This window comes from Prionailurus bengalensis, chromosome A3 (genome assembly GCF_016509475.1).
Source record: "Prionailurus bengalensis isolate Pbe53 chromosome A3, Fcat_Pben_1.1_paternal_pri, whole genome shotgun sequence".
NCBI lineage: Eukaryota > Metazoa > Chordata > Mammalia > Carnivora > Felidae > Prionailurus > Prionailurus bengalensis.
In genome coordinates, this window is record NC_057354.1 from 119552286 (window position 1) to 119564983 (window position 12698).

Consider the following 12698-nt stretch of genomic DNA (forward strand, 5'->3'; position numbering starts at 1 on the left):
GGCCTGTGTGAGGCCCCTTTGTAGGCCCAGCGGCCTGGAGTGTGTGAGGACGGGGTGAGGCAGGCATGTTCCAGGCAGCCTGTGCTGTGCGGCACCTGGGCCTGCTATGTGCCTGAGAAGCTCCCCCGCTGGGCCAGCCTGACGGCTCTCCAAGATTTCAGAGCAAAACCGGAAGGGAAAGAGATAGAACCTCACGTTTTATTGTTCAGGTGTATCAATTCCTCCTTCCCGTTCCATCCTTGCCCAGTCCTAGGGGATACAGTTCCCCTTCCGGTTCCCCTATTGCAATGATTTTCAGATTCTTCAGGGTCACAGAGTTCTTTAAAAAAACAACACGCAAACAAACTTCCTTCAAAACTTGGATGGGTAACTCAGAGAAAGGCGGCCCTGTTTGGATTAATGTGAGAGTGCAGTCAGTAAATCTCCCATTCGGCCCTCATTCTCAAAAGCTCACTGGGGCTCCTGCTCCATTGGGGCAAGCCCCATGCAGCTCTCAGTGGGTCCCAATGGGGACCCATGCCTGACCTGCCCGCCTCCAAGCCAGGCCTGGGGCCAGCACAGGGCCCCAGCGAGGTGTTCTGTGACCAGCAGAGACCTGGCTAATGCTAAGTACTTTGAAAGGAATTACAAACTGACCAGCTTGCCTAATGGAAAGGACAACTGGCCAAAGCTGGACTTCAGCTGTGATCTATGTAGGCCTGTAGGTTCTGAGCTGTCATGGCACAGAATCATGTCCCCCTGGGCAAGGCCTGTGCCAGTACAGCATGAGGAGAGGGAAAACATCACTAAAACATCTCCTAATTGTTGTCTGCTTTCTTTTCTTCATCTTCATTGCCATAGCATTAGGGAAGGATTGAGAGAACATTCCAGAAGGCTTTTCTGAAAGCCTCCCTAAAGAGGGATCCAGGGAGGCAGTGAGGAGGAGCAGGGTGGCCCAGGCCTGGAGGGTGGCCAGGCTCATCTAACCTTGCATTCCCTGAGGCATCTGAGACCCACAGTAGAAATCACCAAGCCCTTGCCTGCGAATGGAGGAGATCAGGTGACACCCTGAGGCCTCCTCCCATTTCAAGGCTCCAGGCTCTCCTGGGCTTGGGAAGTGGCCACCCAGCCCCGCTCCTGCGACCAGGGCAGAGCCTGGGAACCATCAGACCCCTGCCCAGCAGGCTTAGGCTGCAGCGAGAAGCTGTGGGGTGAGGGGGTCCTGGGATGAGGAGGCCCCTGGGGAGTGGGGGGTCAACAGGGCCAGGGGCTAAATCTGCAAGTGTCTCTGGTCCACACCCTCTCACTCACATCCCCTTGTCTCCTCATTTCTTCCCCCTACTCAGCAAAGGCAGAGAGAAGACCAAGGGAGGCAGAGATGGCGAGCACAAGTAGGTGTCCCAGGCCAGGGTGGAGCCCGTGGGGCCCAAAGGCTCCTCCCCACAGGGTGCGGATGTCGGGATGGCCTGTCTCAGAGGGCTTAGGCGTGGGCTGTCCTGGCAGAGCCAGCACCGGGGGATGGCAGGGCGAGGGAGGTCTGTCCATCTGGCCGTGAGGGGTGAGGGTCAGGGAGGGAGGGGGTGGGGGTGGGGCAGGCATCTGGGCCTTCTGGTTTCTGCTCCCTCCTTCCTCCTTTCAACGTCTGGATTCTGCCTCCACTTCCCTGTTCAGCTCCACGCCCGCGGGCCAGGCCCTTAGGCTTTCCTGTCAGGGAAGGTGTGACTGAAGGCAAAGGGGTGGGGGAGGCCCAAGAAGTGGCCACCTCCCGCTAAGAATAAAGGCAGGGCTGGGCAGGTGGGCAGGAAGGCCTGGAGGCCCACAGAGGACAGACTCTGGGCCTGGAGTGGCCCCGGGGAGTGGCTGGGGCATGAAGCCCCAGAGAGTTAAGGAGGGACGAGCATATGCGTACCCTCCCGTCTCCATCCCGCAAAAAGCTTCGTGGGGGAGGGAGAGGTCAGGACCTGTCTGGGAGAAGGGGGGTGGGGACCCCAGATGAGAGAGGCCAGCCACAGGAGTTGGAAAGGCTCAAGGCCTGGGGCTGATGAGTGGGTCTCAGAGGCCCTCTGAAGCACATGCCATCTCTAGAACTCTCTAGCATTGTGGGGAGTTCACAGAAGCAGTAGTAGTCAGGGCTGACCGGCTGGAGGGGGCCTCTGGTCCAAAGCCCTTTCTTCGAGATGATAAATCTGAGTCCCAGAGAGGGGAAGTGACCTGCCCCGGGACAGGAGCAGAGCTAGGACGGCCACACAGGGAATTTAGCTCCCGACCCAGAGTTCACCAGAGACCTGGGGAGTTTAGAGCACTTGACTGTACTCTAAATTTAATTTAATTCTCCAAACACACCAGTGCAAGCTGAAAAGCCAAGAATGGGGTATTTTCCAGAGAGGGAAACTGAGCTTCAGAGATGTTAAGGGATTTGCCCCACACTGTGGCACCAGGAAGTTAAAAACTAGTTTGACAGGAGGACATCGTGGGGACACCAGGACTGTGCCTATAGGGGTCTGAGGTGGTCAGCACAGGTATGGGCTTGAGGCATCTGCCTGCATTAAGGTCCCAGGGGACTCATCGTGGATCATTGCTTCAACAAAAGCATATGAACTCCAACTCCCACAAACAAAAGCACACGCACACAAAAGCACAACAAGACAAAGGCACCACGTGGGGAAAACTCAGGCCCAGAGACCTGAAGGGTTGAGGAGGCTGTCAGGCTCTGAGCAAGGGAAGAAGAGGGAGCTTGGAGAGGGAGCCAGAGAGCTGAATCCAGGGGGATGGGGGTGGGGGGTGAGAGATGATGGCTGAGCTGGGAGTCCCTCTTAGGGAGCTGTTTCAAGGGCTCAGTTTCCCGCATGGACGCTCAGACACGAGAGGCCTATTCATGAGATGTAAACAACCTGTCTCTTCCCCAGCCTCTGGCTGAGAGTGGCAATGCCCTGGGGCCCTTCTTGATTTCCAGCTCCCCAGTCTGTCCTGGGCCAGACCCCCAGGGATTCACACTGGCCACAGCCGGACTAAGAGGCACCTCACAGTGGCGAGCACATAGTAGACCCGCAGTAAATGCTGGTTCCCTGGCACTACCTGATCCGAGTCTCTTGCCATCCCTAGTCCTCACATGGGATACAGTCATATTTTCATGTGTGGGGCATTAGGAGGATTGAAAGGGGAGGGAAATGAGATTTTTTTTTTTTAATGTTTATTTATTTTTGAGAGAGAGAGATAGAGAGAGGCAGAGTGAGAGCAGGGGAGGGGCAGAGAGGGAGGGAGACACAGAATCGGAAACAGGCTCCAGGCTCTGAGCTGTCAGCACGGAGCCCGATGCGGGGCTCGAACGCACAAACTGTGAGATCGTGACCTGAGCCAAAGTCGGACACTTAACCGACGGAGCCACCCAGCGCCCCAGAAATGAGATTTCTAAGAAGAGGCTAAGCAAGTTGAAACTCTGTAGCCAGGTGAAGAAAAGCTATAAAAACAGTTTTAAAACTCTGAAAGGTTACCGTGTGGCAAAGCTGGCTAGTTTCAAGCTCTGCTGAGAAGTAGAAGCGTGTGCAAGTTGCCGTAGGAAAAACGGAAGAATCCAGCCATGAAAGAACTCATGCTCCCCTTGAGTACGTGGGATGTTGGGAGAGGTTGGTCTGGGGACGTGGGAAATCTATTTCCCTGATGCTGTTTGCTTGAGCCTTGCAAGGGGTTGGGCCGCCGAGGAGAGCTGAGGAGACAGCTCCGTGGCACACAAGGGCCCCCTTAAGTACACAAGGGCCCCCCCACGCCTCCTGGTTCCACGAGGGCGGGGAGGCAAACAGGCCAGTTTGGGGACAAGTCCTCGTATCAAGGGCCAACCTGTCCTGCCGAGATGTGGCAAGATATTTGAAACTAACTGAAATTCAACACACTGTGAAAAAACAACTGTAGAGCCTGAAATTATGAATTAGCTATTCTTGGGGCATAGGAAATAAAAGAAATATACCCACCAAGGGGCACCAGAACACGCCCCCAAGGTTTGAAAACGTGGCTGTTTAAACAATGCAAAGCACCATAGACCCCTTTTCTCTTAGGCAGGAGTTTCTCCTGATTAGCTGAGGCCTGAGCTAGTGAGCCTGGGTTGTTCTGATTGAAGGCAGTCTCAGATCGTCAGTCACAGCCTCCAGAAGAATACACAGACCTGAGTTAATGACGCCCAGCTCACTAAATTTAGTTCGGCCAATGTTCCCAAGTCATTCTGAATACCAAGCTCCCTCCTAGGACCCCAACCACGACATCCTTCTAGATCTGAGCCGTGGAACCAGCAATGAAACCATCAGATCCATAAATGAAAACAGAATTTACAAATAAGTGAACTAACCTTAAAATCTTTTCCCTAAAGGGAAATAGTGGTCTAAATTGTGGATGCATATCATTCTGACCTCAGTGAATCCAGCAATGGGGAAGCCCAAGCGGGACCGGAAATCCCCAGAGGACCCTAGAGAGGCCCACCTTCCCTGGCTCCCACTTCTGCTTCCCTGAAGCCAGGAGTAAGGAGCCACTTGGTGGCAAAGCATTTTTTCACTGAGCTGATTATTGGCTTGTTTTCTTTGTCTGTTTCTCACCACATTATATTTTTAGTTATTGAAGAACTCAGACCAGCTGCCGCATTTTATTTAAAAACAAGAACAAACACTCAGGACCCCAGCGTACCAGCAACCTCATCAAAGAATTACACATTTTGGAAATCTAAGTCTTTGATACAAGCCGATAATCTTTGAACATCCCTGACTAAATTAACATTTATTTCAAAACTAACCTTTACCCTTGGCCGAGAGAAGCAGGCACGCCGTTTCTGGGAAGCGGTGCAGCACTAGGCAGAAGAGACTGTTTCTATGGTCAACTTCTGATGTGTCATCGACCAGAAAATTCCAAAGGGCAGGGAGAGCTGAGGCCATCACGCTCTAGTGCACGCTGTCCAGATGAACTGAAGAACAAATCCAGGAGAAACAAACAGTACGAATTCTGGACATTACATTCACCCGACACGTTCCACAGTTTTCATTAAGGGATAAGTCTTCATTTTGAGATACCCCCAGGCACACAGGAGTACCGCCTGTATACCTGTCCACCGGAGATGGTTAGTGAGGCAGGGTCTGGGAAGAGGGGCTTCTCCTTTGATTGACTTCAGGGAGAGAATTGTAGGATAGTATAGTTTGTTGTTTTTTTTTTAAGTCTCAATCTCTGCTTCCAAATACGTTTGTTTTAAGAAATAAAGTGACTTTCAAAATCAAGGGCCATAACTGCCCAGGGGAAGCCCCAGGCCCTTTTCCACTTGGGTGGGTCCTCGGGACCAGTGTCAGAAAGCCGCAAGTCATTGACTTGTGTGACGTTTCATTACCAGTCATTAACTTTCACAGCAGCCTCTTCCAAAATGCGTTGATGCTAAGACCATTTGTGAGTGAGCGCCTCCTCTGTAAGCCTGGGCACCGTCTGTGGGGCTCTTCACAGATGGCACCCCCATCTGCACACTGCGTTGGCACACGGCCCATACGTACACCTACAAGTGCAGGCCCTGGGAACTTTTCACTGAAGTTCCGAACGGTCAGGATGGGATCGCCACTGACAGAGAAGTGCAATCCCACAGGAATCAGGACGTAGCAGTTCTGGCAGAGGGGGCAGGAGCAGTGTGCTTCAACTCTAGCTCTGAGCCTCAGTCTCTTCTTGGGTTGAATGAAGAGAAGCATATGTCCCTCCCAGGATCGCTATAAAGATGAAATGAGTAAACATCTGGAAAAGGCTTTGGCCCATAGTAGTTGCTCAAGAAAAAATTATATAATGCCGTGTTGGCATATGTATAGATACCTCCCCTTATTAGAAGGGGAGACACTTTCTTTCCCTTCTCCTCCATTGTTATGTTCCGGACAACACGATGCTGGCCGGTATAGACACATCAGTGTTACCTCAGTCTTCCTTGACCACCTCATGGCTTTTTAGGAAGCCATGAACACACTAGTGTTTCCTAAACTGTGAGCTGCTGCCCATGGAAAGGTTCTTGATTGCTCTTTCACTGGGATACAGACTCACAGCCCTCTATGTCTTGCCCGGAAGTAAAGAGAGCAAAGAGTAAAGAAAGGCCCGGGATTAGGGTGGGGCCAGATTTGGGGGAATAAGATTGGTCCCAACCTTGAGTAGAGGGGCTTGAGGCTTTTAGGCCATCCCTACAAGGACAGAAAGGTTTTGCCCAACCTCACGTTACCCAGAATAATGGGTATCTTGGGATACCCATTACCCATTACCCATTATCTTGGGATACCCATTACCCAGGGGATCTTGGGAACCAAAGTCAAGCCTCCACGGGGAGATAGACGCATGACCCAAAGGTGGGTGGGCTCTGTTGTAGGCGAGCTCAGAGTTTGAGTCTGCCCTGGCCCCCCCCCCCGAGCCCACATGATGACGGGGCCACACCCGGGAGGAGGGAGAATGGGAAGAGAGAGTCAGGTATCCAGCTCATGCAATATTGATGGGGTAATGGAATACTGCACTTTACCCCCTGCTGATCCTACTCCGGGTCCCTCCTGGCACCAGGGATCACGGGCTCAGCTGCAGGGACATCACTGACGGGACACTGACGACCCCTGCCCCCTTCCCTCAGCCCCCCTGACTGCGAGGCCCTTCACCTGGGGGCACAAGGAGAAAGAGGTAGGAACTATGGAGTTTGCCATACGTTCCTGGGGGTTGGTTGAAGTGGGGGGTGAGGGGAGGGATTCCTCAGTGAGCAGGGACAGGCAGAAGGGGTGGAAGCCAGCACCAAACATAGACGGGAAAGGGCCCATCTCTTCCTTTTCGCTGGGGACCGAACAGAATCTGAGGGCGCGGAGAGATTGGGAAAGACAAGGCAAGAGCTGCACACCAGGGCCATGTGAGAACCGAGCAGCTAGTTTCAACCACATCTCAGACCTCCTCCTTGGCCTCTGCCCCTCTGATCCTGTTCCTGTCTGTCTGTCCTGATGCTTTGTCTCTGGTCATCTGGCTTTCTTCCCGACCAGCTGAGGTGGGGCGCACGGACAAGGAAGACGAGCTCGGAGGCATGGTGGAACTCAGAGCTCTGAGACTGGACTGAGGGAGCTGAGGACAGCCCAGGACCCGGGAGGGCTCCACTCAAAGTCGTTCTTTCCAGCCCAAGATCACCTTCTCTGATCCCTGGGCCCTGACCCGCTCTTCAATGGTGTGGAGGCATGAGAAAGAAGGAAGCAGTGGGGTCTCCTCTCTGCCCTAATTCCCCCTCGTGGCTCCCTCTTTAGAAAGGTTGGCCCCCACGCTATCTCAGGACCGGTACATGAGGGGCTGGAGTATGAAGTTCCCTTTCTCTTACGTGTTGTCTCGGGTTTTGCTCTCCTGTGTTTGTGTGTCTTCCTCCCGGCGTCCATCTCCCTCCATCTCATTCCGGCGGCTCGCCTCACAGAGCTGGGAGAAGTGTGTTCTCCGCCATGAAGCTCGGCAAGAACCGGTCCCACAAGGAGGAACCCCAAAGACAAGGTACAGACGCGCCCCCAGCCAGCCCAACCCCCGGGCCATCTCTGCGCACCTGACGGAGACCAAACCCCTCCCCTCCGCGGGCAGCGCCCCCGCAGGCTCGCCTGCGATTGGCCGGCGAGGCCGCTTAGGTGGGCCCTAGCCTCCCATTGGCTGCCGGCAGAGCCGGGCCCTGGGGGTGGTCTTCAGGAAGGGGGCGCTCCTGGCACAAAGGGTGGGAAGGGCATCACCCCTGGTCTAGAATTTAGCAGTACTCTCTGTCTGGTGGGCCTGTGTTTGAAAGGCTCCTCTTGCCCTCTCTGCTCCCCACCCCCCACCTTTTTTTCCTGCACACAGAAGCCTAGAGATTGTTCATTAGAGAAGGGAATAACAAAAAACAAAACAAAACAAAACAAAACAAAACAAAACAAAACAAACACTGAAAGTGGTTTGGCCACTTCCCTATTTCTGGGGAAAAACCAGCGTCCCAGGACCGCTTACCCAGTGGCAAGACTCATTGCCCTGTCTTTCCCCATGCCTTCTCACAAGGCTGCAGGGAAAGCCCTGGGGGAGAGAGGCAGGGTGGAGCCTGGGAGGCTGAAGTGACCCGTGGCCCTGGTGCCACGGGAGCAGCAGCCTGGGGGGAGGGCAAGACAGCTGTTAGAAAGGAGGTGGGGGGATCGGGAGAAGACGGGAGAGAATTGGATCAGATAAGGAAGCAATGTGGAGCTTTCCCACCCAAGTCTGTTGATCACATGCCCTCCTTCAGAGCTCCTGGCTTCCCCCCTTAGCATCCCCTGGGTGGCCCACTGGCCCCAGCATCTCTCTCCCTCTTGCCGCCATGCCAATTCTAGCGGTGTCCTTCTCCTTCAGACTGGAGAGGGTATGGCTGCTGGCTGAAGCCCAAACCTCCCATTCTTCCGTGGTTGCTCAGTATGGTCAATTCTTCATCTCATTGGATATTACACCTCAGCGCAGCGTTAGGGTCTGAATTCCATCGGCTATTTTACATGGATGAGTTACTTCTTAAGCTTCAGTTTCCCAACCTATGACGTGAGAATAGTGCCTATCTTGACAATACATGGATATGAGGACAGGAGATACGTGCACGAAGTGCCTGGCATTGTGCCTGGCATAGAGTAGCCTCTTGATAAACAGTAGCCATCGTTTGAAAGGTACATAAGTATGGATTTTTTATTGCCCCCCCCCCTTCTTCCACAAAGGGTATTCACTGCTTATGTAAGAAATACACAACAAGAGTTACATTCAATCAAAATACAAAAGCAAGACTAGGGGTACCTGGCTGCCTCAATCAGGAGAGCATACATACGGCCCTTGATCTCAGGGTCGTGAGTTTGAGCCTTAGGTTGGGTGTACAGATGGCTTAAATAAATAAACTTTAAAAAAAAATCTTTAAAAAATTTAAAAAAAATTTTTAAAAAGTGAAACTAGATATAATATCAATTAAAATCAAAGATCAAGATCAGGTGGGAAACACTGCGGATAAACGGGCCATACATTCTAAGCAGATACTGCCAAGGAAGCCTGGAAATTGACTGTTAGCTTCCTGGATAGCAAAGCGCAAGGGGAAAGACAGTCACTTGTTCCACCATCCAGCCCACCTAATGGCCTTTCTTCTGCAGATGAACCGGCCGTGCTGGAGATGGAGGACCTTGACCGCTTGGCCGTTCGCCTGGGGGATGGGCTGGACCCTGACTCTGTGTCTCTGGCCTCTGTCACAGCTCTCACCACCAATGTCTCCAACAAACGGTGAGCACACGGGAGACCCGCAGCCCAAACCGCCTCCGCCTGTTCAGGCAGGACCCAGCTTGCCGCGTGTGGAATTCGGATGGGGAAGAACCAGGGTCCCTGGGCGGCTTCTTCCTAACCCTGCCCCTTTCTTCTTTTCCCGGATGTCTCTCACTCCGCTGTTCCTACAAAGGCAGGAGGCTGCTCCCAAGTCATTGCATGCCCGCGGGCCAAGGGGGATCACAGAGCTGCCCCGCACACATCTGAACCTGTTGACCTACTGTCTATCTCTCCGTCACTGTGCCGTTAATCCTCTCTGTTGGGGCCTCTGAAAACAATTAATCCCCATTCTTTTGGACAGTCTTGGAGTATACGAATACCATGATTCTGTCCTCTGCCTTTCGCCAAGGTCCAACCAGTGCCAGTGCCCTCCTCCTCCCCTGCAGGCAATCCCCTTATGCCGGGCCTGACGGTACCTTCTCCTCCTCAGATCCAAGCCAGACATTAAGATGGTGCCAGGTGCCGGGCGGCCCGTGGATTACCAGGTAGGCGGGGCAACTAGAGGCATCGCTCTGAGACTGCACTCCAATGGGTGGTTCTGGCCAGGCGTGCATTATACATTTTTTTTTCAACGTTTATTTATTTTTGGGACAGAGAGAGACAGAGCATGAACGGGGGAGGGGCAGAGAGAGAGGGAGACACAGAATTCGGAAACAGGCTCCAGGTTCTGAGCCATCAGCCCAGAGCCCGACGCGGGGCTCGAACTCACGGACCGCGAGATCGTGACCTGGCTGCAGTCGGACGCTTAACCGACTGCGCCACCCAGGCGCCCCAAGGCGTGCATTATAGACTCTGGATGCATGGGTCTGAGGGTCACAGAGAACCACAAGCTCAGTGTAAGTTCCCAAACTAAGCTCGCACTCGGAACTAGAGAGGCACAAACCTAAAGAGCTTGAGAATTCTGCTTATGCAGAGGACTTTGTGTCCAGCACTGGACTTCATCAAGTTGGAGGGACCTGGAAAAACCCTAAAAAGACCAAGGGGCACCACTATCTATCATATACGTCTCTGAAGAAAGATTTTTTGATGTGCTTTTTAAAATTGTTGTTTCCATTGTTTGTAATGCCAGAAGTAATGTAATGCCAATCTTGGTTATCCATAGATGGTGAGAATGTGGGTGGGGTTTTTTTTTTTCTTTTTCGTCTCTGGTCTCTGAAATTAACGCTTAATGTTTCTGTTTGTATGTTTCTAAAACTGGAGACAAAATGACTGAGATAGGGAGAAATTTGAAGCTGTAGGATTGTTAATGTGGCCACAGTGCAGGCAGGATGTGTCACGAGCAGGGCTGAGCTGTTGAGAGAGGGCCACACAGCGCGTCTGAACCCCAGTACAGCCCTCCAGGCCTGGGGCCCGACCATGGGCTTTGCAGGGCCACACCCCCAATTTTGTTTCTTCTTGCGGAGTTGATCAGAGCCTGAGATACTCAGTTACACTAACACAATCCACGATGGACTAACGTACAAGCCAGAAACACCTCGTACTTATTTATAAACTGGAAACAGGAAGGGCCCATGGACGACCCATTGCTCTAGACCCTTCACTTGGGGTCTAACAAGACCCAGATATGGGTCAGAGGCCTGGGCATTCCTAGGACTGAGTGAGTGTGCTCACTGGTCAGAGGAAACAGCCTTTAGGAGACCCCGCCTGGCTACCACTGTAGCGCCTGCCCAAAGTGTCAGAACCCGGGCCCAGAATCAGAGTGAGCCTCCTCTCCCAGGTTAGAGCTTTATCTCTGAACGCTCATCTCCCCGACCCTATGCACAACACCCCTTCTTCAAGGCGACAGCCCCCCGACCACCTCGTTCAGGTGATGATATAAAGGACGAGGAGGTATCTGTCTTTGTATCAGGTGCATCTGGTCATGTTTTCTCAAGGACACACCTTGTCTCCCTTAATCCTCGCTTCAGTTTGTTTTCAGCCAGTTGGTGGCCATCTTTCCAGGTGCTTGAAAATTAGCCCCAAGCAGTGTCAAGTGGCCCTGGCCCTTGCCCTGTGGTTTAGACAGCCTCAAGCCACTGGGCTCCTTGGAGGTTTGGGAAATGCCGCCCCCTCACCTCTCCGCCAAAACCCAGAGTATCGTAAGACGTTTGAAGGCTTTTCTAGGGGGCTGGGCTCAGGGCTCTGCTCCTCTGTTTTCTGAGAACAGGAAAATTCCAAAGGACGAAGATCTGTTTGTCTTTGTATTTCCAGATACTGTTTCCTTTACAGTGTCACCGGCCTGCCACGTAAAGGCACATAGAAAAATGGTTAATATAACTGTTATTTTCTAGAAGGCTTACAGGTACTATGTTTAGGAACTGTGTGTGTGTGTGTGTGTGTGCGTGTGTTTTCCATTTAAGTTAATATAATTCTTACACCCTCCTAAATATAAGTATTACTACATTTCATAGGTGAGAAACTGAGGCACAAGGAGAGTAAGGAGCTTACCCTAGGTCACACAGTTATTCAAAGGTCAACTCAGGGTTCAAGTGCAAGGGTGTCCAACCGAAGCAGTCCGAATGACTAATTTCTTTCTAACTGAGCCTCTTGGACAGTCACCCCCTCTGGTCCCCCCCCCCCATTTATCTTTGGCTCACTACCTACTGCTTGTTTTCAAAGCTCTTTCAAACTGCTTCCTGACAGAGACCTTTATTAAGTGGACCCCACTTTCCCCCGCCAAAGACTTTGCAAATATCCTGAATTGAACAGAACAGTTGTCGTATTTAACCAAGTAACATAGTATTTTCTGACAGGCTCGTACACATCTCAACTATAAGTATCGACACACTTGGACAGAGCGCTCTGAGGGTACGAGCGTGGATTTATTCTTACTTCCAATAAATACAATGTAGAAAGCAAGAAAACCTACCAAAGGAATGTCAGTCTCTGGAGAACTTGGCTTTGCCCAGTTAGAAAGACCTGAGAAAGCTCACCCAGCTGGTGGGAGGAGAGGGACTTAGATGAACTCAGATCTGGGAAGGACCCCGAGGACTGGGAACAGGGAAAAGGCCATGGCATACCCATCCCCTTTGTTTCTTCTGGTTAGAATGTATGTAATGTGCAAACCCTTTCCTGATTATTGGCATCTCCAAGGCGAGAAGCCACATTCTCATCCCAGCGAATATGCAGTTTCCCCCACCAGAGTGAGCAAATCTGAGCACTTAGCAGACATGTTCTGGGTGGGTCATGGGGTCCTGAGTGTGTTCCCTGCCCTCTCTTCTGGGCGCCAAGACCTAATACGTTCTCACCTCTGTATCATCTCCCTGCCACTGACCCTCAACCCCAGCCTCAACTGCAATATTGCACCCACTTCCTGTCTGATCTCCCCACCCTCATAATGCCTCCTCCACTCCAACCTCTATGCCACCACTGGACTGATCTTCTCAAAATGCATATCTGGCCATGTCCCATCTCAGCCATCTGGAGATGAGAAAAGGCAAAGGGTGTTTCAGAAGGGCGGC

General features: G+C 52.3%; 1 protein-coding gene and 1 long non-coding RNA gene across 4 annotated transcripts in view; one reads left to right on the forward strand and one right to left on the reverse strand.

Moving 5' to 3' along the window:
- OTOF (otoferlin) overlaps positions 1 to 12698 on the forward strand; it is a 92925-nt gene that overhangs the window by 44973 nt on the left and 35254 nt on the right. For all 3 annotated transcript variants that reach the window (XM_043604352.1, XM_043604350.1, XM_043604351.1), the window contains exons 6-8: positions 7400 to 7473; positions 9093 to 9219; positions 9689 to 9743. In XM_043604352.1, the coding sequence (XP_043460287.1) occupies positions 7400 to 7473; positions 9093 to 9219; positions 9689 to 9743 (256 nt within the window). The remainder of the gene's footprint in view (positions 1 to 7399; positions 7474 to 9092; positions 9220 to 9688; positions 9744 to 12698) is intronic.
- Positions 4593 to 7509, reverse strand: LOC122497365. Its single transcript, XR_006301090.1, has 2 exons — positions 7310 to 7509; positions 4593 to 5699 (listed from the first exon to the last, which is right to left on the reverse strand). It is a non-coding gene; the product is annotated as an uncharacterized LOC122497365 (long non-coding RNA).